The sequence below is a fragment of the Netta rufina genome (assembly GCF_964035555.1).
Source record: "Netta rufina genome assembly, chromosome: 14".
Lineage (NCBI taxonomy): Eukaryota > Metazoa > Chordata > Aves > Anseriformes > Anatidae > Netta > Netta rufina.
Genome location: NC_140137.1, coordinates 20,425,332 through 20,448,775, shown reverse-complemented (window position 1 = coordinate 20,448,775; position 23,444 = coordinate 20,425,332). Strand labels below are relative to the sequence as shown.

General features: G+C 51.9%; 1 protein-coding gene across 2 annotated transcripts in view; it reads left to right on the top strand.

Moving 5' to 3' along the window:
• Positions 1–23,444, top strand: part of DPYSL3 (dihydropyrimidinase like 3) — a gene marked incomplete at its 5' end in the record, with an annotated part of 36,194 nt that overhangs the window by 10,649 nt on the left and 2,101 nt on the right. Inside the window, 11 exons of one of the 2 annotated variants that reach the window (XM_084295197.1) lie at positions 2,498–2,588; positions 9,934–10,022; positions 11,735–11,919; positions 14,032–14,196; positions 14,518–14,579; positions 15,068–15,148; positions 16,281–16,349; positions 18,791–18,911; positions 19,745–19,901; positions 22,694–22,835; positions 23,105–23,275. In XM_084295197.1, coding sequence (XP_084151323.1) covers positions 2,550–2,588; positions 9,934–10,022; positions 11,735–11,919; positions 14,032–14,196; positions 14,518–14,579; positions 15,068–15,148; positions 16,281–16,349; positions 18,791–18,911; positions 19,745–19,901; positions 22,694–22,835; positions 23,105–23,275 — 1,281 coding nt within the window. Of the gene's footprint in view, positions 1–2,497; positions 2,589–9,933; positions 10,023–11,734; positions 11,920–14,031; positions 14,197–14,517; positions 14,580–15,067; positions 15,149–16,280; positions 16,350–18,790; positions 18,912–19,744; positions 19,902–22,693; positions 22,836–23,104; positions 23,276–23,444 lie in introns of those variants that run through there. The other variant, XM_084295196.1, reaches the window with a different exon arrangement.

Genomic DNA, 23,444 nt, shown 5'->3' with positions numbered 1-23,444 from the left:
AGACCTCATGTGTGTCCAGCATGAACAGCTGAGCCTCAGATTCCTTCCCATTCGTGTCTGCTCCTGAGTGGGAGTTTGAAAGGCTGCAGAGCTCCATGTTGCCTCTGGGAGATCGTGTAGATGGTGGGAAAGCCAGTATGGCTGTAAGTACTTTTCAGTAACAGAGCCAGCGGGCTTTCTTCCCAGTTTTTTCTCACTCTGACTTTCAAGTTGAACGTCAGAGAATGGGAGAGCTGCAGCCAACAGCACCGATAGTATGGTCATCCTGTGAGCACTCATTGCATGGAGCCGGACACCCCCACAGGAGTAAGGGTGACTCCAGAGATGGGGAGAGGACAGAGTGTGGAGAGAGCCACAGGTCTGGGTCAGCCACCCCCTTCTTCCAGGACTACACAGACACACAGACAGACAGACACACACACTCACACACAAGAAAAAGGGTTGTGTGTGGTGGAAGTTCCTGGTGTGCTGGAATAGGAGTGCCTGACCAGTGTCTTGAGACAACACATCCTGCCAGAGGTTCCACCTAGAGAGAGCTCATCAGATGCGTTCCCATCTCTTGGATTCACTGTGCCCCAAGGTAGATCAGACTCTGAAAACTTGACTGTTAGGAGAGAGGAGGGGATGATTTTATGCAAAGAATACATACAGGAGAAAGGAGACTGCACGGGGATGAGCCACCCTGACACATCTGCTTAACATTATGACACTTGAGCCCTGATTTATTCCACCACTGGTTATATTCACTGTACCTCAGTTGTGTCTGTCTGTAAAAGCACCATTGATCACATCAATGTAAGACTGGTGGGACCTACTTTCATCCTTTGCACTAGAGCTGGGTCAGCAGCATCCTGATCTTTACAGACATGTCTTGAGTCAACAGCTGAGCATTGACAGGCCATGGTCAGAGTTGGTTCCATTTCAAAGACAAAGTCCTTGCAGCAGCACATTCCTGTTCCTCTGCTCACACTACTGGTGTTCATTGCCATGCTCCTATCACCCACTGTGGCCATACATTAACATCTAACTGTGTGTTATCTCTGCAGGTTTTTCTGAGGAGGGTATGAGCTGTAAGAGTATTGCCATTTTGAAGTATCTTTCCAAACGGCTCTGCCTGTTATTGAGGATGTTTTGAAGCATGTGAGTAACACCTTGCTGAGTGCACCTTGAAGAGGCCCTATGAAAAAGAAATCTTTTTCAGTGTTGAAAGTTTTGGGTCCCCAGCAGTGTAAAACACGCTATATATTTATGCAAGTGTCACACAGCAACGAGGAGGAAAGCACATCTCTTCAGAGGAAGGCTCTGAAATCACCATGGCTGGCCAGCATTCAGGGGGCTGATGCAAGTTCAGCTCCTGAAACTGAAAACTCAAGTCAGTAGCATATATCTGCGTAGTCATTTATCTAATTAACTGCTGCTTTTTTTGTTACTGACACCACACCAAATAACATGGTACTACAGAGCATGGGGATACCCTTAAACTTTCTAGAAAATAGGTGAGTGAAGTTTCAGGAGGTTTGGCAATGAGGGTCAAGCACCTTTCTCACATGCCAGGCCTAGCTGGTCCAATCTCCCCAAAGTCCAGGACCAATTCTGGGTGCATCACAGCGTTGTGGCAGGAGCACTGCAGTCTGGTACTGTGTCTCCTACCCACCCCCTCCTTGGTCAAAGAGCCACCAGTCCAGTCCTGCTCCCCCATGCCCTTTCTGCCACCTGCAGACTGCTTCCCGCTGACTGCTGGGCTGCTCCAGCTGTGGGACGGGATTCAGGAGGCAGTGGGCCAGCTGGGCCATGCAGCCCATGCAATTTTGCAGATGCCTCGGTTCTCCTGGCAGTGATAAGTAAATTATTGAAAGCTGCTGACTCACCTGAAGGCGGTGAAAGTTTTTTGGACTTAGCAGAAGTGTGTATCCATTCAAACTTTCTGAGAGCTTCAGCAAGATCACATTTGAGGAAACACAGAGGCCATTTGTGCTGCCGACACTGGTAGTGTTTACATGGGGCACGAGGTTGTCAGAGTCAGGTGTGCACCGCGTTGTATTTTTGTTTCCAATACTTGTGCTTTTGAAGGAAACTCCAAGGTGATCCAGATGCACGCTGACACTACCAAATAACCTGCTCTTTTACAAACCTCTTTAATTTACTATTATCACCTTGACAATTTTTAGCTCGTGGGCAGCGCCGTTGGTGGCCAGCGCCCTCGGCTGCTGTCTGTGCAGGCTCGACCCAGGCACGGAGCCGGCCCCACGCAGGGCGGCCGCGCTGCTCGTCCTCGGCGGCCGTGCCCCGGAGCTGCCCCGGGCGGCGGGGGACGGGGGGCGGCGGGCGCTGCCCGGAGCCACTGAGCCGCGGCGGGCGAGAGGGGCCGGGCCCGGGGCGCCCCCTGGCGGCGGCGGCGCGGGGCGGCGCGGGGCGGGCGGGGCGGGGCGGGGCGGGGCGGGGCGGGCTCCGGTCCCCGGTGGCGGCGGGCACGGCGGGCGCGGCGCGGGCTCGCCTTTGTGCGGAGCCGGGCGGAGGGCAGCGCAGGCGGCGGCGGGCCGGGCAGCGCCATGTCGTACCAGGGCAAGAAGAACATCCCGCGCATCACGGTGCGTGCCCGCGGGCCGGGCGCGGCGGCGCCGCCGGTGCCCGGCTCCCCTTTGTGCGGCCGGGGCCGGGGGCGCGGGCGGCGGGAGCGGTGCGGGGCCGGGCCGGTGCCCGGCGCTGCGGGCCGGAGCGGCGGCGCGCAGACAAAGAGCCGCCGCCCGCGCAGGTGTCCGCGCTCGGCGGAGCCGCGCCCGGTGCCGGCGGCGGGGGCGCCCGGCGCTCCCCGCGCAGCGCCCGCGGGTCCAGCCCGACGGCCGCCCCGGGGGCCGCCTCTCGCCGAGCCGTGACAGCGGCTGGGAGCGGCGCCCGGCCCGGGCTCGCGGCCCCGTCGCGTTCCGCGGGGCTCCCTCCCGGGGGGGGCAGCGGCCGCGGAGGCGTCGGCCGGGTGGTGCGGGCGCTGCGGGCGGGCGCTCCCCGTGGGCAGCGCGGCCGGGGCCCGCCGGGAGGGGGCCGGGGCCGGGGCCGGGGTCCCGCGCGGGTTCCCATTGTCCCCAGCAGCGCGCAGCGGGAGCGCAGGTGGGGCGGGCGGGCGGCGAGCAGAAAGCCGCCGGGGCGGGGTTGCAGCCCGTCTGCTGTGCTCTTTATCCGTGCTCTGCGAGGTGCGCTCTGGATGCGGAGGCGCTGCGCTGGATTCCGAGCTGATCTCTTTCTTGCTGCATCAGGTGCAGCGGTCCCCATTGCTGGCGCAGTAGTGCAGGGGACCACACCTACCGCGATCACAGCCCGTTCGTGCCACCTCAGCGAGAAGAAAGGCTGGCTGACATGTTTTCTTTGAAGCTGCAGGGAGGCCAGCTGCACGGGGGTCCCACGGGTGCCTCTCTGTGCCGATCTCTCTAGGGTTTTCATGCTCTGATCCAGCTCGCACCTTCCTTCGTGGGGTGCATCTGCTTTCATCCTGGCCCTCCCTGGAGGAGGCTGCATGGGGATTTATTTTTTTTTTCTGGGAAAGCAATCAGGTCTTTCATCTTTTTGATGGCTTTCTGCTGACTTCATATGGCTCTTGTTTTTCCTCCTGAGGACAGCTTTGGCCTCTTGAAGAAAAAGAAAAGACAAAGCAGTCAAGCTTCATTGTGCTTTTTAATGTACAGATGTGAACAAATTACTCCCAAAGAAGCACAAAGGTCATTAACCACTATAAAAAGAAATTCTTTTGTCAACCCAGATTCTCAACCCAATTGCTTTAATAAGCAATATTACCTCTTTACAAATCTTGGCTTTTCAGTATCCCTAGACCAGTTACAAGAACATTATTGCTGGAGGTGGGATTTCCCCCATTCTCTGGGGCTTTTTCAGCAAGGACCTTTGTGATACAATTTACAGATATGGGGGACTTGTTCCTGCTCCTCTGGACACCATCAGGGACTTTCTCACCTCAGTGGTAACAAAGTCTCACAAGTTGCCTTTTTTTTTTTTTTCTTTTCCTGTTAAATCCTTCCCTCAGCCTACTGACACTTAAAATGTTGCTGGTGAGTGGCATTTTTGGAGCTGACACCACAGGTGGTTCTCTCCTGTGACTTCTGCAGCTTGGCGAGGGCCCCCCAGGACTTGCTTGCCCTGCTTTGCAGCATCATCATGTTCTGGTTGGGGTGGTGGAAATTCTAAAATTCTGGTCAAATAGCCATATATTCCTGAACACATGCTTTGAGATCCAGGGGAAGCAATGAAGTGGAGTCTGTGTTTGGGTGGTCTTCTCTCATTTAATAGTACGGCAGAAAGAAAATCTCAGCTATGTTGGCTTCCCTCGAAGTAAGCCTCTGCAGTCTCCTTCTGCAGGTTATCCCTCCCCTGGGCATTGTGTCGATTGTTTGTTCCTCCTCCTGAGATTTCCACCCCAGAGTCTATTCTTGCCTGTCAAGACACACAGCAACCTTTGGGGATGACAGTCAGCTAAGCTGTGCTTGTTAGAAGAGAAATTTTGGAGACTGCATTGTGCCATTAGGATAGAAGATATCTCAAAGACCTTCAAAGCATCACAGTTGAGAGGTCAGGAGTATGAAGGTACACAGAGGAACGCTAGCAGGTAACTCACCCGTCAGTCTCAAATCTGATAGCACTGAGGCAGTGGCTGAGCCTGCAAATGAAGGGAGTAGTAGTGCTTTCACCATATCTCTCGCCCCACAAACAGGCAGGTTTGGCTTTTGTGAAGGCATTGGAAATCTGAATGGTTTTACTTCCTGACAGCTATTGTTTGAACTGTCTAGCATAATTCTGGTGATGCACAAACACTCCCCTCTTATTTCCTCTCATACTCAACAGCATTGCTGTCAGAATTAGCAGATAGTTTCTGACAGTGATCTGTAGAAAACAAGAGTTTGCCCGGTGGATCTGTTTGCAATTTCTGACCTTTTCTAGGAGAGCCATTTTAGTGCAGAAGCCAGAAGCTCAAGTGAAGGGTGCATGTGTTTTTGTGGGGCAAATTAGTGTGGAATTATTCCCAAACAGAACTGGAAAAGCCTGGTCAAAAGTAACATGTGGCAGAATGACAGACAAGACTGTAGCCATGAAGAAAGATTTGGAAATATGGGCAAATCTGTTGGTTGTGGTGTGGAGCAAACATGAGGAGGTGGGAGGGGAGGGTTATTGAATCTTTTTGTTTTTACAAGTGACTGCTTCATCAGCGTGGTAGGGTGTTGCTCTTCACTGGGCCTTTGGCTGTGCACAGTGCATCAGAGACCAGTAAATGTGATGTTACTTTCCAGAAGTGTACTGGTGCTGGGATACCCAGCTCAGGAGAGAAGTCACCCTGAACTTTGTGTGTCTGTTGAGAGATTCTTTATTAGCTCCTTTTAAAAAATAAATAAATAAATAAATTGTTTTGTTTTGCTTTACAAGATATAATCAAGATACTTCCTCTCTTTCTCTCCTTTCCTGCTGTTCACAAGATGTGAACATTCCCGCAGAAAGAGAAGTGGAAAACCAAAATGAGTAAATGCCCTGCTTTCACAAAATAGCTATTAAGGGAGCTGCTGGTTGAAATAAAATGTCCTGGTCTTTGTGCTTTGGTCACAAAAATCTTTTCCATCCCAGGTAGACTGGAGTTCCCAGATCTTCTCATGGTGTGGGCCATGCCTGTCCCTTTCAGCTACCCTGTCACAGCCCACAGATGGCATCTCTGTGATGCTTCTGGAAACAGTGAGGTCTGTACAGGGATGGCTAGCATCTTGTGTCAGGTGCAAGTGGGGAGAAAAGCCTTACTTACTGGGCAGAGTTTGGTAAACTGCCAGCCATCGCTGTGGTATTTGTTACCAGCTCACGTCATGGGGAAGAACATGTGCAGTTAGCAGTTCTGCTGGCCTTGCTATTCCAGCCTGGGGCTTTTCCACACTCTGGTGTGGTCTCTTAATAAGGAGACATCCAGCCGCTGGTGACACACCACAGCAATTAGCGTCTATTCTTTTTCAAGGGAAAGAGCAGTAAAGCCACACACCTGCTTCTGTGCTACCCTAATTACACCCCTGTGCTTTGTCAACAAGGTAAACACTATTCTTGGCTGGATCCAGCATCCTGCTGGAAGCAGCTGCCTCCCTTTCCTGCTGCAACCTCACACCAAGAAGAGATGCTAAGAGACCCCTGATACTTTGGGATCTCAGATGACCAGGTGATGCTTAAGAGCATAAGGAGCAGAGTGTGGGCAAGAGGGAATGGGTAATGGTTTTGTAAGCTTCTTAGCACTGATTCCAAATGCCAACAGGTGAAGGGACAGAGTGTCCAGCACAAAGGGCTGACCAGCAGAGGTGTTGGGTACCAGAGGTGATCCCACTGAGCCATGCAATGCTGTGCTGGAAGGATGCTTCCAGGCTGAGCTGTAGGGAGGTGCCTGTGCCTGCAGGAGTGGAGGCTCGTGACAGGCACTGCTCCTGTGACCCGAGGGCTGCCGCCAGCTGCCCAGAGACCGGCTGAGACGTGCAGTGGCATAGGCCAGGTAGACAAGCAGCAGCCTTGTGCCAGCAGCTGGGCAGAGCTGCCTGCAGCTGTGCTCAGGAACCACTTGCAGCCATGGTGCCACCCTGGCGTGTGGCCCTGGCAAGGAACTGGGCTTCCCCTTGCCATCTGTAGCCAGGGGCTGGGCAGGGGCCGTGGGGGTACGCGTGGCTCCATGCCGCTGCCAGGCCTGGAGGAGAGGAGCTGCCGTGGCGCCTGCCTGCTCCCTGCACAGGCAGAGCTTCGCGTCTGCTAACAATGGCTGGTGGCACAGCCTGACACGGGCTGGCAGGGGACACGGTTGGTGTGGAGAAGCACAGGCGAGCTCTGGCAGGGGAACAGTGTGCTAATTGTGATCTGAGGCTGCTCTGGATACGCGTGCTGCAGAAGCCTGTCTGTTAAGTCAGCCTTGTTTCCTCTTAACTGTTTCATCCTCTTCCTTTCCACTCCCCCCGCCTCTTCACGTCTGGGTGTACCCCTGAATGATGCCCGAGCCTGTAGATGGGTTGTCATTGGGATTTTCCTTTTTTCACTGTGTTGTATTTTTTCCTCATGGTTAATGGGTGGACGCTGGTGCAGCCCATGTCTCTCCTGTTCTCACGGGGATGGTCTGGTAGCCAGGCGTGGGGTGGGCACTGAGACAGAGCCCAGTCCCCTGAATGAAGGCCTTGTTCGTGCTCCAGCCGTAATGAGCCTAGCAGTTTTATTTGTGTACTAACTGAATTAGCACTGAGCAGCCCTTCATGTCTGCCACAAAGTGACCATTTGTATTTGAATGAAGGCATATTTTCTGACTTCATATTAACACTTTATTCAGCAATTGTCAAGTATTTCAGTCTCCTACTCCTCACACCATTAGTGCTTGTGTCCCTTTGCTTTCTCTGGTCTATGTGCAGGGAGAAGTGGTCAGCATCAGTGTTTGCTGGCGCTCTTGGCTCTAGTGAAATTGAACTCCAGGGCCCTCAGAAAGGCAAGTTGGAAGGTGCGAAGCGGGTAGTCAAGACATACCATGGTCTACTTGTGTTATTGGATCTGGACAGGTTAAATCTTTTATTGTCTCCTTGAGCAGGCTAGGTGAAGCCAAGTATGATCTGCCAGGGCATAGGGAACTGGACGTATGGGAGAAACTTTACATACAGTTGACTGGAATATAAAATGAGAATTTTCCTCCCTTTGTTTCTCACGATAGCCTTGATTCTTCTGTAGCTTATGCCTGATACTGTTGCTTGACTATTGCTATCTGCATTTTTTTATAGTGTTACTTAAATATTGATCATTTGCATCCCTAGAAGCCACAGCTTAGCTGTTTTCCACTGTAACTGACAGGCTATAAGGAAGTGGCTGTTGTCCCATTTCACTCCTTTTGAGTTTTCTGAACTTAAAATGACAGTACTGTTACTTAGATGACATTTATACAGATACAAAAGTGCCCTGTGCCAGGGAGGAGGAGAATCAGTGGTTCGTGAGCAGCATTGTTTGGGTCCAGAGCCCTGAGCCCCAAACCTGGGCATCATCTGAGGTGTGCTGCTGGGGAGAGGGGCAGCAGGCTGAGAGCTGGCTCCAAGACATGGCACTCCCAGGCCAGCATGCCCAGCTGGGCTGCTACCTCTACTGGACCCAAGGGTGGAAGATGCAAGCAAAGTGTGCCCACGATCCCAATGTCACAAATCAAGGTAGTGTCTGCCTGTGCCAGCAGTGATTTGTTGCGCGTGGCTGCTGGAAGCTGTGCTGGGAGGTCTGCAACCAGCTCCATGCAAACCTCTGCTGGACCTGTGTGCCAGCTGTGTTCAGGAGAGAGGGGAGCAGAGCCTGGTCTGCTGCTGGGGAAGGACTGTGGGCAGGAGAGAATGGGGCACAGCTCCAGCCTGGTGCCACCATACCTGGTGGATATGGGTCCTGTTGTGCCTTCAGCTGTGCTGGAAGGGGACCTCGGGACACTGCAGGCTGTCAGTGCTGATGGGGTGACTGAGCCTGCTGCCCTGCCCAGCACCAAGCTGCAGCCAGGCAAGTGCATTGTGCCATGTGCTCCCTTCCCCACCCAGTTTCTTTGTCTTGACCTGTATGAATGAGTTGCTGTATAAGGCACGTGGGCCTGAAGCTTTGGCTGATGTGAGACGCAAGGGTGTGAGGGAATTCTCTGGCTGCACATGACCACGGCCCGGTGATATTTCCAGAAATCGCCTTGGGGCAGCAGATGAAGAGCAGCAAGCCCAGCTCCCTCTAGAGGAATTAACTGTGTGGGAACCCCCCAGGATGCGCCTGCATGTGAGCCCTGCGAAGGGTTGCCAGCAGCTGCAGTCCAGGCTGGCACCGTGGGAGGGACGGGACCTACTCACTCTCTGAAACCTGGGCTACAGGTGCTGGAGGGAGCTGAGGGGAATGTGGGGGGGAGCTTGAAAGGCAGAGGGCGGTTGGAGGTGTATTAAACAGTTAATGGAGCCTGCATATCCTCTGGAACAGCAAAACCAGCTCATGTCATCTGAATGCATGGTAGCCATGTGTGAGATCAGGTTGTTTGCCTTTGTACCACATGCAGCTCGTGTTAAGACTGGTGCAGGTGAAGGCAGAAGATGGACCTCAGATTCCTCAGGTTGGGGTCTGTTTCCCATGTGACAGTGTCTGTTCTCTCCCCATAGTGTGTGCTGGGTTGTCCAGGCCCAAAAACAAATGCAGGAAGGGGCACAAGAGCAGTTCTGTTCTGGGTGCTCTTCTACTCCCTGTCTGTGCTCCTTTGGAGGTTTCTGGCCATTTATGTCAATAGAAAGGAGAAGAGAAGAGGTGGTAAGTGATGAGATGGGAATAGAGTTCATTGCCTCCTGTGACATTGTGAAACACCTTGGAAGGACCACCATGAGCATTGCAGGGAAGGGACAGGTCCAACAACAAATGCATCATCTTCAGGGCTGCCTGTTCTGCCAGTGATCTTTGCAAGGTGTTAACAGATGAGAGAGACATAAATTGTCACCTTTGGTGAAATGTATTTTGCACAGTATTTGGATCATATTTAAGGATGTAGGAAAGCTCTCGGTAACAAACTTCGTCTAAATACTGATATGTGACTTGTGCTTCCTCTGGAACTATTTGTGTAATGACCTGGTGCAAGAGGCTCTTGACTTTTTCCTGTATGTTCTGTGGAAGCACATTTGCTATGTCCCCAGTGCCTCTCCTTTGTACTCATTCCAGCTCAGCGGTGTTCCTGGCAGCACCTATTCCCCTCAGAAACAGCCCCATGAGTTTGATTTTTTTCAGTCCTTGTGCTTGTCCTGTATTTTCAAGTGTCGGTGCAGATGTGAACTTTCTGCAGTTTCTGCTGTTGGGGTGAGCTGTGTGATGCAGTAGAAGAGCACCCAAGAAAGGCACTGTACCAACGCTGAGAAACGCATGCATCGCCTGCTACTGACTACTGCTGTATTTTTCTCTTCACAGAGTGATCGTCTCCTCATTAAAGGAGGGAGAATAGTTAACGATGACCAGTCGTTCTATGCTGACATTTATATGGAAGATGGTCTCATAAAGTAAGTATGGGACTTCCATAGCATATTATTTCCATCTCCCCTTAAATTAGCTTCAGGTTGGATGGTTGTTGTTTTTTCATGGATGTGGTCTGCACCCTGCTTGCTGGCTGGTGAAACTTCACAGTTCACTTTGATTAGAGGCTAAGCTCTCCACAGTGTGTATGGGCACATATATGATGCTTGGCAGGTTTATACTGAATTGCAGCTGGGCTGGTGGCTTTAAGACATAGTGTCCATTGTACAACAAAGCTGTACCTAACTGAACCAGGAGAAACATTTGTCTTTGACTCCTGTTTTGCCTTGTTTCAACAGTATTAGCATGAGTGACCCTACCCAAGATCCCATTCGTTAGCACTACTGAGGACAGCACTGTGCTGCAGCCCATGTACTACCTACCTGAGATTTTCAGGAATTGCAAGCAAACCAACTTGTCTTCTATATTGATTTATCAGGGAAGACTGAAGAAGGCTTGATGAAAATAGGATTTCTGAAAGAAGAGATTTGAAGTGCTACATATGGGCAGATAAAGGGATTGAGGGGGCAGAGGCTGAGTAAAAGGAGATTCAGGTGACCTGTCCTGCAGGAGAGCTGGTGTGTCCAGAGAGGAGGATGTCGATTGCCCTCCAGAGAACTATCAGTAAGGGTGCTTTAAGCTATGAGAAGATTATGCTGGAGCCTTTTAGGTTTGCTGTTTTCAGAGGAAGTTTTTTCAAGCTGCAACAGGGGAGGTTCAGGCTGGACATCAGGAAGAGGTTCTTCACCGAGAGGGTGGTCATGCACTGGAACAGGCTCCCTGGGGATGCAGCTGTGGCACCAAGCCTGTCAGAGTTTATGAAGTGTTTGGACTGCACACTTAGTCATATGGTCTGAATTTTTGGGTACACCTGTGTGGTGCCAGGAATTGGACTTGATCCTTACAGGCCCTTTCCAACTAGGGATATTCTCTGATTCTATGATTCTAAGTACTTGGGGTCTAGCTGCCTTCACTGCGGCATGGCCCTATTGTTAGCATCCTTCAGAGGGTGGGAGGACAGCAGGCGAGTAGGAAGGTCCTGTGGAGGGAGGACTCCTGCCGTGCTCCTTGGGAGGAGCGTGAATCTGGTGCAGCCAGGCTGGGCTGTCAGATTGTGGCGCTGCAGCCCACTGCAGTGCGTACCCAGGGGAGGGGGCTGTCCTTCACCCACAGGACTTTGAAGTGGGAGCAGCATTGCCAGACCCTGCTGAGCCCTGAGCTGGCCTAGCAGCTGCGGCATTATGCTGAGAAATCATCTTTCTTTGTAAGTAAGCCTCAGACTTGAGCCTTACTTAGGGTGGGCGGAAGGACAGGGGAGAGGAGAGATTAGGGGTACTGCTTACTGGACACAGGGCTGGTGTCCACTGCAGAGGTCCGCATCATGCCCATCAAACCGTGCTTCTGGCCTCCCCGAGCCAGTGCCTGCCCTGGACAGCAGGTGTCAACATAGCCACCACTGCAGCAGGCGGACAGATGGCAGCCTTCCCTGGACTGCGCAAATCTCAGTTTAGGTGGGCCAGACAATCCTGGGATTCTCTGCTCAGTGAGGTGGTTTCAACCCCAGTTCCTGGGAATGAGTGGGGCGTTTCTACCAGGTCAAGGGGGTGGCCTGGCTGCTCCCCACCTGGCTTGTCAACCGGTTGTGTTGTGGCTGGTTTTCTTTTGTGTGTGCCTCACCATCTTGATGTGGTCTCATCAGGCAGATTGGAGACAATCTGATTGTCCCTGGAGGGGTCAAAACCATAGAAGCCAATGGGAAGATGGTGATCCCTGGAGGAATTGATGTCCACACTCGCCTGCAGATGCCCTACAAGGGGATGACAGCAGTGGATGATTTCTTCCAAGGGACGAAAGCGGCCCTGGCTGGTGGAACTACAATGATCAGTGAGTGCAGAAGGCAGGTCTCGTGCAAAACAGCACCTGGCAGGCTTGGGCTTTTGAGAGCAAAGTACTGATACATTCAGTACTGTGACTCTGCATGCGATCTGTTTGATGTTGGTTTCCATATCTTCTGAAGATTTTTTCATTTTTTTAAAATGACTTTAGGAAGTCATGCAGGAGGGTACAGTCAAAGAGGGTTATGTTGAAGTTCCTCTTTAGGGCAGGAAGAATGTACAGATGACAACTGGCAGGGAGGATTTAGGGAAAAATCTGGAGGAAGGAGAAAGATTCTCAACAGTTGGTGTCAAGTTGATGTCATTCTCATTCTCTGGAAGAGGTAACTGGGAACATAAACACATCTGATACTTGTAAAAACGGGGGAGGGCTGAGGATGGGAGCCCCTCTGGGAGCTCAGAAACTTGCAGGTTTAGTGGCAGAGACTGGGCAGCCATCTCAGCACTGATGATCTCGCAGAGACTCACTCGAGGATGCTTGCTTTCCTTGCCAGGCTAGCCTGCATTTCTCCCCGCCTGCCTGGCACCTCTAATGGAAAAGCAATTGGAACAGGAAGTGCAGCCAACAGTGCACTCCAGCTTTTGCTACCAGTAACTTGTGGTGGTGCAGGTCTGGGTGGAGCAGAGCCCTGGTATCTTTTCATCTGGCTGAAGTAAAGAGGGTGGGCCCAGAAAATGAATTTTCCTGACCAATGGATGAAACATGCCTTTGGGTATTAAAATGTGAAACCTCTCAGAGCATCAGCTCTCTTCTGCTTGAGTGCTGGTTAGCAGTAAACAGTAGGGTGTGGCACAATAGAGCTTCTGAGCTCTCATGGAGGGTCTGAGCAATGAACGGACAAATTTTTTTCACTTATTGAGAGTGCAGCCTTCAGGGGAGGCAGAGTGTACACATCAGGATAGCAGTGCAAACATGGACTAGCTCTTGTTAGCCCTCACCCATGTCCCCAGTCAAGCGCTTTTTTGTAGTGCGTTTTGGACATGCTCCTGTTCTGAGCTGGGGAAGGCATTTGCAATAAAACTCCAATCCAAATGAAACTCCTCAGTCTTAAGAATTTTTGGTTGTTCTTGCACTCTTGAAAAGTTGCCCAGTTATTTTTTTTCCTGTATGCTTTTCGTAGTCTTCTTTGTTTTAAAGATCCATGACAGTGTGCTCATCTTTTCTGTGATGTCTGGTTAAGACTAGAGGGCGAGGAGCAAGATGAAGCTGTAGGACCATTAGTGGTACTGAAGGTGCTGGGAAAGGAGATGTGCACAGGACCCTCTGCACAGCTTCAGATCCTGTGTTCTGCAGTGCTCCAGCGTCTGCAGCCACTGCTGCCCCTGAGAACCTCAAAAAGGAGTAACGGCATAACTTCTTTTCCCCAGCTAAATAAAAATAGGGCAGCGTGATGCTCAGATGACGCTGAGCAGAGGAACAGAGCAATGTCCTGGCATCGTGCACTGCTCAGAAATAAACAGTGCTAACAAAAAAGGAAAGGGGATTCTGAGATCCTTCCCTGAAGAGTGCCAAGGGTGTGCAGTGCTTGCAGATCCAGGCTTTACTGCTGTGCAGCAGCCACAGCTGTGTGTACTGCAGGGTTCCATGGGGTGCAGGAGCAATTGTTGATCCTTCTAGTAAAGGATTGTTTTTTTTGCCATCCCCGCGCCAGTTCACCTTCCCCCATGGACCAAAAAAAATCAGCTGTGTAAAGTGCACTGTGGTAGGGTATGAGGTGGTGTGGTGGGCAGTAAAAGGTGCATTAGTGTTGCAGGGTGTCAGGAGACCATGTGTTAATGGGGTTGAAGTGAGGGTGAGGAGGGACAAAACCCTGCAGCTTTCAGCTGATTTCTCAGCAGAAGCCTGTAAAAGCCCCTGATCTTTTGCCAGAGGCTGTTAAGTAAAGGCTGTGTGCATTTTCCAACCAATAAATGCACTGGGAAGAGACTAGGGAAGTCATGGAGGTGATGAGGGCCTCTTAGGTGCTGTCCTGCCTAAGAGCCAAGGAGACGGATCTGGGATGGTGGAGATGCCCTGCAGCATGCAGAGCTGCAGTGGGGTGCACGTCAGGGGCACGCAGCTGGAGAAGCCCTTGTTCACAGCTCCCCTGTCCCCCTGCAGTGGACCACGTGGTGCCGGAGCCCGAGTCCAGCCTGGTGGAGGCATTTGAGAAGTGGCGTGAGTGGGCAGATGGGAAGGCCTGCTGCGACTACGCACTGCATGTGGACATCCCTCGCTGGAGCGAACGTGTCCGGCAGGAGCTGCACACCATGGTTCAGGAGAAAGGTTTGCTGCCCTTTCCTCCTTGCTGCTGGCTGGGTGCAGGGGTCCTGGTGGAAGGGGCAGGTGGTGGATGTGCTGTCCTTGCTCCTCTGGCTGTTGAGCGTCTGCTGGGATCTTGCGTGGCCCTGAGCAGGAGTCAGCATCCTGCAAATAAGCTGCCAGGGGCAGCCAACCAAACCAGACACCCTCCTGCCTGCTCCCTGTTTCTGCCAGGGGTCTCTCCATCCATCCAGGTCTGAATTATTCTCATGTGCTCGGGGTGTGTCTGGGGAGGGGGAGCTGTTGGCTCCTTCCTCAGCATTCTCTTCTCTGCTTTTCCCCTAGGAGTCAACTCCTTCATGGTTTATATGGCCTACAAGGACTTGTACCAGCTGTCAAACACTGAGGTAGGACCTCATTTATGGCTTTGGTTGTGTGTGATTGGACTGCTGAGTGTGAAGATGGCAGCAGTGCTGTGTAATCCTAGCTCTGGGGCCTGAGGTGAGATGCCGTCCACCCTGCTTTACAGGGGCTTGCAAGCTCCTCTCTGCTTATCCCTGCTGCCTTCAGAGGTGCGAGCCTTGGCAGCACCCCTGCTGTGCAGCTGTGAGCCACCATGCGCTGCATATTGGCCATGCTCCTGCTTTGAGGATGGCAGGCAGAGGGGTGTACGGGGTATTACAGGGAGCATCAGCTGGGGGCAGGTGGCCTCCTGAAGGAACTGCCTGTCATGGCCGTGGTCTTTGTGTGGCTGACACCAGATCCTCCAGCCTGTTCTGACCCTGTCCCTGCTGCAGCTTTGTGCTGAAGGGCACAGTGCAGGGAGCTTTAAGGTTGTGCACAAGCCAGGATAATGTGCCTTTGTTGTAATCACTTTTTCTTGTTTCTGTTTCAGCTGTATGAGATATTCAGCTGCCTGGGAGAGCTGGGTGCCATAGCTCAAGTTCATGCTGAAAATGGAGATATAATTGCACAGGTAACTACTCTTCTGGTGTGCAGGGACTGAAAGTCTCTTCCAGGCTGATTTGATATGGGGTATTTGCAATATGACACTAAAGCTGCATGGGCATCTTTTGCAAGGTTATCTCGTTGCAACTCAGCAGTGATATCAAAGGTTTTAGCAAAGTTTTCTGCTGTGAAGTATCTGGTGGGAACTGCAATAAAGAGGTTGCAAAACCTTCCAGCATAGTCTTTCAGGACATTGAATTGCATGTCAACATAGAAAAAATGGTTCGTGGTGTTTCTGTGTTTTGTTTCTGACAAGCAATATTAGGTAAAAATCCATTTCAAAGGAAAGGTAGATAACCCATGGAGTCAGGAGGACATGTTTAGAAGCATATTATTCTTTTGTTACAGCAAGCGTTATCATCTTCTTTTCTAAAGATGATAAAAGCTCGAATTATTTTATGGCTTATCAGATACAGCCAAACTTTTCGATGTTTTTGTTCAATGAGACTGAAGGTCAGTGAAAATATTTGTGTCATTTAAAAGAAAAAAAAAATGCACTGGCCAAAGTTTTCTTAAACAGGTAGTTTCTTGCAGAGCTGGAAATACAAGCTGACAGATGAGTTGAAAGCAGATACCAGCCACTCTTTTTCTCCCTAAATGAAATTTGGAATAGACAGAACTTCTCCAGAAAATATCAGGATTTAAAAGGATCACCAGCTATTTGGGGAATTTGTTACTGCAGAGCTTTTGCAGCTTTGTCAGTGGAGAGAATGAGGAAATGGTAACCTTGGGAAGAGAATTTTGGAATTGTGTTGCCTTTTAATGATTTTTCTCAACAGACTACTTGCATTTCAGAAGGGAAAGTGTGGAGTGGTGGGAAGAGGGCCTGGAAACGTATTAGCTGCTGTTTGTGGAGCTGGCGAGTTCTGTATGCTTTTTCCTCAATGCTGTGCTTGTTTTGTCACAGAGGTTTCAGCCAGCGTCCACATGACTCTGAGTGCTCCTCGTCCCTATCCTCCCTGCAGCTGCCTCCTGCCTGCATCCATCCTCAGGATGTCAGTTGGTGTCAGCCTGAGGGCACAGCCATTGGGAGGGGTCTGCTTTTCTTGGGGGGCAGGTTCAGAGCCTGGCAACATCCCTCTGTCCTTTCCATGTTCTAGGAACAGGCCAGGATGTTGGAGATGGGAATAACCGGACCCGAGGGCCATGTGCTGAGCAGACCAGAGGAGGTAAGGTGCAGGAGGGTACCAGCCTCAGTGCACTGAAGAGCTTTCCTCACAAGCCGTAGCAGGGCATAGTGTAGCAGGGCCAAATGTGTGTGTGTGTATGTCCACTCCCCCCCATATATTATATGTTCACTAGTACAGGCAATACTGTCTGGGTAATCAGTGGTTTATGAAAGAGCAAGGTGTGCTTTTGTGACAAACATATCTCAGTCTTGTTGGAGTTTCCTAGCAGAAACAAGGGCTTCCAAGTCATCCAGAGATGAACTAAACAAACAAACAAACAACAAAACTGTATGACTGTGGCAGCACCAGGGGGTGGTTTGGGGGCATTTCTTTTGTATAGCTGATTCCAGAGTGTAAGAAACCTGCAAAGAATTGAACAGTGAGCTTTAGTCCCCCTGGAATGTCATTGTTCATGTCTCTGAGCACAGACAGATTCCAGCTTCTTTCTGCCTAATCTCTGCTTAGGGTCTAACATGAGTTTTGAAATCAGACAGACAAAGCCATCGGTGAAAGGTGTGGGAGGGGAAGAAAGGGGGAATATCCTGGTTACAAGTCATTGTCAAGACACTAATTAGATCATTTCTAATTTTAGTTTATGAGGTATTTTTCTGTTTGGTCTATTAATCTGAGTTGAGTCTAAATTTAGATAAATTTTCTTGAGATAGGTCCCTGCCGAGAGCTGCTTTTACCTTTCTATGGCACACAAAAGAAGAAAACAGTAAGAATTTGGTACAACAGCAAAGCTGAGTAGAGGAGAACAGGGATGGATTTGTATTTCAGGGTCTGCTGAAGTAAAATCAATTGGCTTAAATAAACAGTATAAGAAGTTGACTGTATTATGGCTGGTAATGACAGATACAGCCTAGTGTAATGCAATGCTTACTGTCTTTTAAGTATGAGACAGTAAAGCATTTCCCTGTACAGAGAAAAGACTCAATATAGAATACAGTAGATCAGAGTCTCTTTGTGTAAACTGACATTTATTTTTCTGGCTTTAGACCCGTTGCCACTAGCTGGCAAGCTAACCTGCAATTACGGGATGCTGTGGTTCTGCCAGCATTTGAGAACTGTCCTATTATCGTAAGGCTGCACTGCGGTTCTTCTCGTCCAAAGATGATAAAGCATTGTTAAGTGTTTGATCTTGAAACACCATTAAAGCATAAGACAACTGGGAACAGTGCAAGAAAGCTTTAGATACAGTCTGTCCAGCCAAATCCAGATGTCGTTACCTTTGAAAAGAAACAGTGTTGGTTGGACTCAATGATCTTGGTTGGACTCGATGATCTTGTGGTCTCTTCCAGCCTAGACAATTCTGTGATTCTGTGAGTGTACCTCTTCCAGAACACCCTTGACCTGGGAAAACGTTAGGTGGAATGCAAGTGACCGGCTACCCTCCAACAAAGCTTGCCAGTTGATGTCAGGGCAGTGGGAGGGTGGCCCACAACTCCAAGGGTCTGTTCTGGAGGGACCTCAGTGGGAGTTAAAGATATGCTCTTCTACCAGGTGGTGCTGGTCATTTGGTAGTGCTGTGTGCTGCTGCTCTAAACTGTGACCCATTCTGAAGGGCATTCAGTGATTGCTCTGTTTGCTCCTCTCTTTGTGTTAAAACCCATTGAAGCCTGTAAGTGCACTGGTAAAAATCCTCTAAAAGGTCTTTAAGCAGAAGAGAAAAACTCTTCACTGTGCTGATGGACAGTGCCATGGACAGGCCTGCAGAAGTAAGTGAGGTACGCATGTGTGCATGTCTGGTGCAGTGGCTCATTTAACCTGCTGCTGGGAGCAATGAGATGGCTTAAGCAGCTGCTGGCCTGCAGGCAGCAACTGCACAGTCCCTGCCTCCCCTGAGGCTTGGCTGATTGGTACGTTGTCTTTTTAAGGCTTCTGTTTTGAACTTTATCATGCTGAAGCTTGAAGCCAAGCTGCAGAGCAAATACTCAGAGAACGTCTGGAGCTGGGCTCTGGCTGAGTAAGGGCTGATGTAATAGTCCAAAGATATCCCTCATGGTGGAAATGCAGCCTGCTCTAGCAGCAGGCCAGCAAAGCCCAGCTGTCTGGAATGGCCAGCAGCTGGCTTACGGGACAGCCAGACCCTGATGGGAGCAGCCTGCCAAGGCACAGCCCGCAGCACCCTGGCCACCAGCAGGGCAGTGGTGTCCAGTTAAACCAAGTGCCGCAGCAGTGAGTGCTCCAAGGGACAGACCTGTGTCAGCCTGCACAAGCCTGAGCTGTGCTGCCAGGCATGGGTGGTGGCTGGCCCTGGGCTTCTCCAGCTGTTGGCAGATCTGGAACCATGCAACGGAACAAATGGACAAATGGTGGGCCCAACCCCACGCTTCCCCTGCAGTTAGTCTGCAGCTGGGGAGCCAGGGTGAGAGGGCCTGACAGCATGCCCCTCCTCACCTGCCTGTGCTCCTCTGCAGCTGCGCTGTTCTCTCTTCCAGCTGGAAGCAGAAGCTGTCTTCCGGGCCATCACCATTGCCAGCCAGACCAACTGCCCTCTCTATGTGACGAAAGTGATGAGCAAAAGTGCTGCTGACCTCATCTCGCAAGCCAGAAAAAAGGGTGAGCAGCTGCTGGTGCTGCGCACAGCCTTGCTGTTGTTGCTGGGGTCTTGTGTGGCTGGGTTCGGTGTCTCTGCGTCCTGGCTATTGGGCTCAGACCTGCACCTATGCCTCAAGCAGCCCAGAGCTTCCCCTTCTGCTGGGGAAGTTCAGGGGTTTACCCTAACTTGTGAAGGGCCATGGGGATGCTGCACCAGGCCACTTGGAGCCACCTTCCGTGGCATTGTCATGCAACACCACGGTGTGGGCACGGGTTAGGACAGACCCAAGCTTTCTGTGAAGGTCTCTGTGGGGACATTCACCCCATCCACATGCACGCAGTCGGAGATGCTGGGTACAGCCCCAGCCTCGTTGGCAGCACTGGCCCTGCAGCAGTGCTGAAGTGCAGGGACTCAGGCGTCACGTTCCACCTGGACTCAGTGAACTGTGCCCCTACTCACAGCGGGGGCTGGCAGCAGCTATCTGCCAGGCTCAGGGGCATTTCTTCCTGCCAGCCCAGCCACGGCCTCCCAGCATGAAGGCAGCCATTGGCAGCGGGGGCACATTGCCAGTGTCCTTGGTGGGTCTGAATTTATTTTGGAGAATGCAGCTCTGAGGCCTTGTCTTCCTACGCCACATGCCCTCTAGGCTTGTACTATCATCAGGCTCTGTAGCCAGAGCCAGAGGGCTGGGATGGTGGTCATGTCAGCAGCAATGGCATGCAGGGTGGGCTTCTAATGCACCACAGGCCTAGTGGTCCCTCGCGTCTGACCCAGTGCCTGAATTCAAAACAAGCAGTGGGGATCAGACTGCCATGGGTCCTCTACACTGTGTCCTCTCTGCCCCCTTTTCCAGGCAACGTGGTGTTTGGTGAGCCCATCACAGCCAGTCTGGGGACTGACGGGACACACTACTGGAGCAAGAACTGGGCCAAGGCTGCAGCGTTTGTGGTCTCTCCCCCGCTGAGCCCAGACCCCACAACCCCTGACTACATCAACTCCCTCCTGGCCAGGTGAGCAACAGAGGCTGGGCTGGCTGTGCCTGAACCTGCGGCTCCACCAGTGACACTGAGTGGGAGGCAGTGTGCCTTGGCCTCAAATCGACAGGGCAGAGGCCGTGGAGTATTTGGGTAGTCTAGATGTTCATCCACCCCAAACCACTTCACCCTAGGTATTTAATGACCTGCCTGATGAAATGGCTCTGCCTTGGAGCCATGGTGGCTTATCCCTGAGCACTGGGGGACAGGGGAGGCACCACAGTCTTAACATCAGTAATGAGGAAAACGAAACAAAACAGCAGGCAGTCATGAACTGCTTTAAACACCTTGAAAAAGGCAAAGAAATGAGGTCCAGGTAACAGGTGTCAACAACAGCATTGACCAAGCTGGAGCAGCCAGTGTGGGAACAGTGTAAGCAGCTGCCTGGGCTACAGCTGTGCAAGAGAAAGTCTGAGGGGTACAGGTGGCACAGGCTGATGGGGACCCACTGTGCTGAATACAAAGCTGACTTTTTTTCCACACCTGTACAGATAAGCAGTAGCACTGCCTGCAAGGTGCACGAGCACAAGGTCTTTAAGGGCAGCTCATGTGCATCTGACAGGGATGGTAGATGGTTTTTTTGTTTTTACCCCAAAGGCAGGGGGTGGGGAAGGGATCTGTTGAAAATAGAGAGCAAACAATAGAAGCACTTCAGCAATTTGCTGTGACCTTTCTCTCAGAGCTATCCTCCATCCTCTCACTGGAAAGGCACACACTGCAGCCAGGGACACAGATCTCATTGCTGGCTGTACCCATGCGCCACATGTGAGCTGCGAGCCCGGCTCGCTTGTGTTTGCTGGCTGAGTGGTGCATGTGGCGCTGGTCTGTGTTAGCTGGGGATGGCTGACACTGAGGGGGCTGTAAATGGAAATGACCTTTGAGGTAATGCTGGAAACATCTGTGATGAGATGAGCAAGGGATGTTGGGTCAGGAATAGGTGTCAGAGCAGAAGAGCATGCTAGCATAGGCCAGGTTTGTGTGCCACAGTGTGGGGGCATTGCTAGGTGTGTGTGTGTGGAGATGCTGTGGCTGGCAGAAGTGGCCATGCGTTTGGGATCTGGACATCCAGCTCACCCTGTATTTTGTTGTGGTCAGTAGGTGGTCATGTGTTTCTGCTTAGTCTGGATGTATGAAATAGGTGCAGGTATCAGGGGCTGGCAGGGAAAAGTGAGCCTAGCTCCTGAACTGCCTTGTTAGTGCTTTCCTTCCACTTCAATAACAATTTTACCCCAGCCTTCAAAGAAGATGGAAAAGGAAGCACCTCTGAGTCCCTGCAGCCCACATAGGTCTGTCCCACACTGTCCCAGTGCCTTTCCCAAGCTGTTTCCTTTGAGGCTGTGGCAGAAAAAGCAGCTGCAGAAGCTCCAGCTGGGCAGGGAGGCTTGTTTTCTTCCACCAGCACAAAGCTGGTGGAGATTAGGAAGCATGTTGTGTCGTCAGTCCGTGCAGTCAGTCAGACATATGGCAGAAATTATCAGAGGAAGGTGGAGATTACCGGTGGATTAGGACTGATTTGTGGCCCTGTACAGAGCCACTGTGTCAGTGCCCTCCCGGGTTCAGGTCCAGGAGCCTGGCACTCGTGGCCTGTCTTGCATGGTTGCTCCAGGCGCTGGCCTGGGACCCGCTTCCTTTTTCCTGGCAGCGATGGCTTCCAGCAGCCTTGTGTCCCCGGCTCCCCGCAGCAGCTGGATGACTTCCAGCCCCTCGCCCTGCCCTGCCTGGCGGCGGCTGGCTCTGCCTGTTCCTGCCCTCTGCTGTCACTGGACAGCTCAGGATGGATGGATTCCCAGGCAGAGGGTGTCTGGGTAGCAGCACTGGGCAGTGCCTGCAATGTGGCTTTTCTGAGAGTCCCAAGAGCAGTTTCTGGGAGTCCTGGCTCTGCTAACCCTGCCATCAGATTCCCATCTGGCTGCAGGGGCATTTGCTTTTGTGGCAGTGGCGTGGTAGGGATGCCACAGTGTGGGCCAGCCTGCTTACACCTTTTTGGTTGGTGCTGCTGGCTGCTGCTCCTTGTGTAGCTCACATGGTGCTGAGAGCTGCTGTTGTTGAGCTTCTGCTGGACAAAACATCACAGGCCAGAGCCCAGATACCTGGCTGGGGTGGGCTCCTTGGCTGGGTCGGCAGGCAGAGAGTGAGCGGCAGCAGCATGCAGGCTCAGAGCCGTGCACTCACACTCCTGCAGCTGCTCTGCCAGATGCAGCAGTGGCCCCTTGGCAGGGGCAGGACGAGGTCCTTCCTGAGGGAGCTGGATGCTAGGATGCAACAAATGGCTAGCTGCGGTGACAGTCTTTGGCTGGAGAGAGGCTCCTTCCTGCCTCCATAGCACAAGGACTGCTCTCCCAAGCAGACCCAACAAACTGCCAGTAGTTGTTCTAACTCACGCTGGGATGTTTTATCCTTCTGTTTTGGTGTGAATGATAAGAGTTTGGTGTGGAAGGGCATCTTTTGGCTTGGCACAGAGGCCCCCCCTTGTTTCCCATGACATTTCCCTCCACTGGGCTGTGTGTTTGTGGGCAGGATGCTGTCCATGCCCCAGGCAGGCAGCATGGTGTGGCCAAGCTCTCTTGCCTCTGTAGCCCAGGAGACTCGGCCACCACAGGGCTGAGTTGGTGGAGGTCTCCAGGCTGAAGGGTCACAGGAACAGGGGTGCAGAGTAACAGAGAGCTGAGCTCGGGCTACCTTTGCACTGAGGAAATCCTTGTCCCTCATGTCTCCGATATTGTCTGAACACAAAATGGCTCAGGATGCTCTTGTTACCACCACCCCAGTGGTGACCTGCAGGTTTCGGGAAGTGCTCACTGTACGTTCAGCACTGCACAGAAAGCAGTTGGAAAAGACAACTTCACGGCAATCCCAGAGGGAACCAACGGCATAGAAGAACGGATGTCTGTCATCTGGGACAAGGCGGTGGTAAGAGCCGCACCTGGGGAGGAGCGGGCGGGCTCATCAGGCACCTTGGTCCCCTGTGTCCTTGTCCCAGCAGAGGTGGGCACCCAGTGGCATTTCTGCTGTCTGTAAATTGAAATAAGCCAGACCAGGAGAGGCAGCTGCCACAAGCTCAGGGTCAATGACCAGGGTCTGTGAATATACCTCTAGCTTTTGGTCTGTCTGATACCAGACCTGGGCTCTTCCTCTTCCCTTCCCCAAATGAGTGCTTTGTTCTCTTTGTGTCTGAGCAGGCCACAGGGAAGATGGATGAAAACCAGTTTGTGGCCGTGACAAGCACTAATGCTGCAAAAATCTTCAACCTGTACCCACGGAAAGGGAGAATAGCTGTGGGCTCAGACAGTGACCTGGTCATTTGGGATCCTGACGCAGTGAAGATCGTCACGGCAAAAACCCACCAGTCTGTAAGCTCTCTGCTTGTGGGTGGGGGTGCCAAGGGGGCCATGTGGGCAGTGCTGTGTGCAGGTGATCTCACTGCTGGGAGCTCAGTGCTGTCCTGCTGGTAGATTCAGGGACTGAGTCCCAGCTCAGTGATGGGCAATGGGTCATATCATATGGCTGATGCAGCTGTGA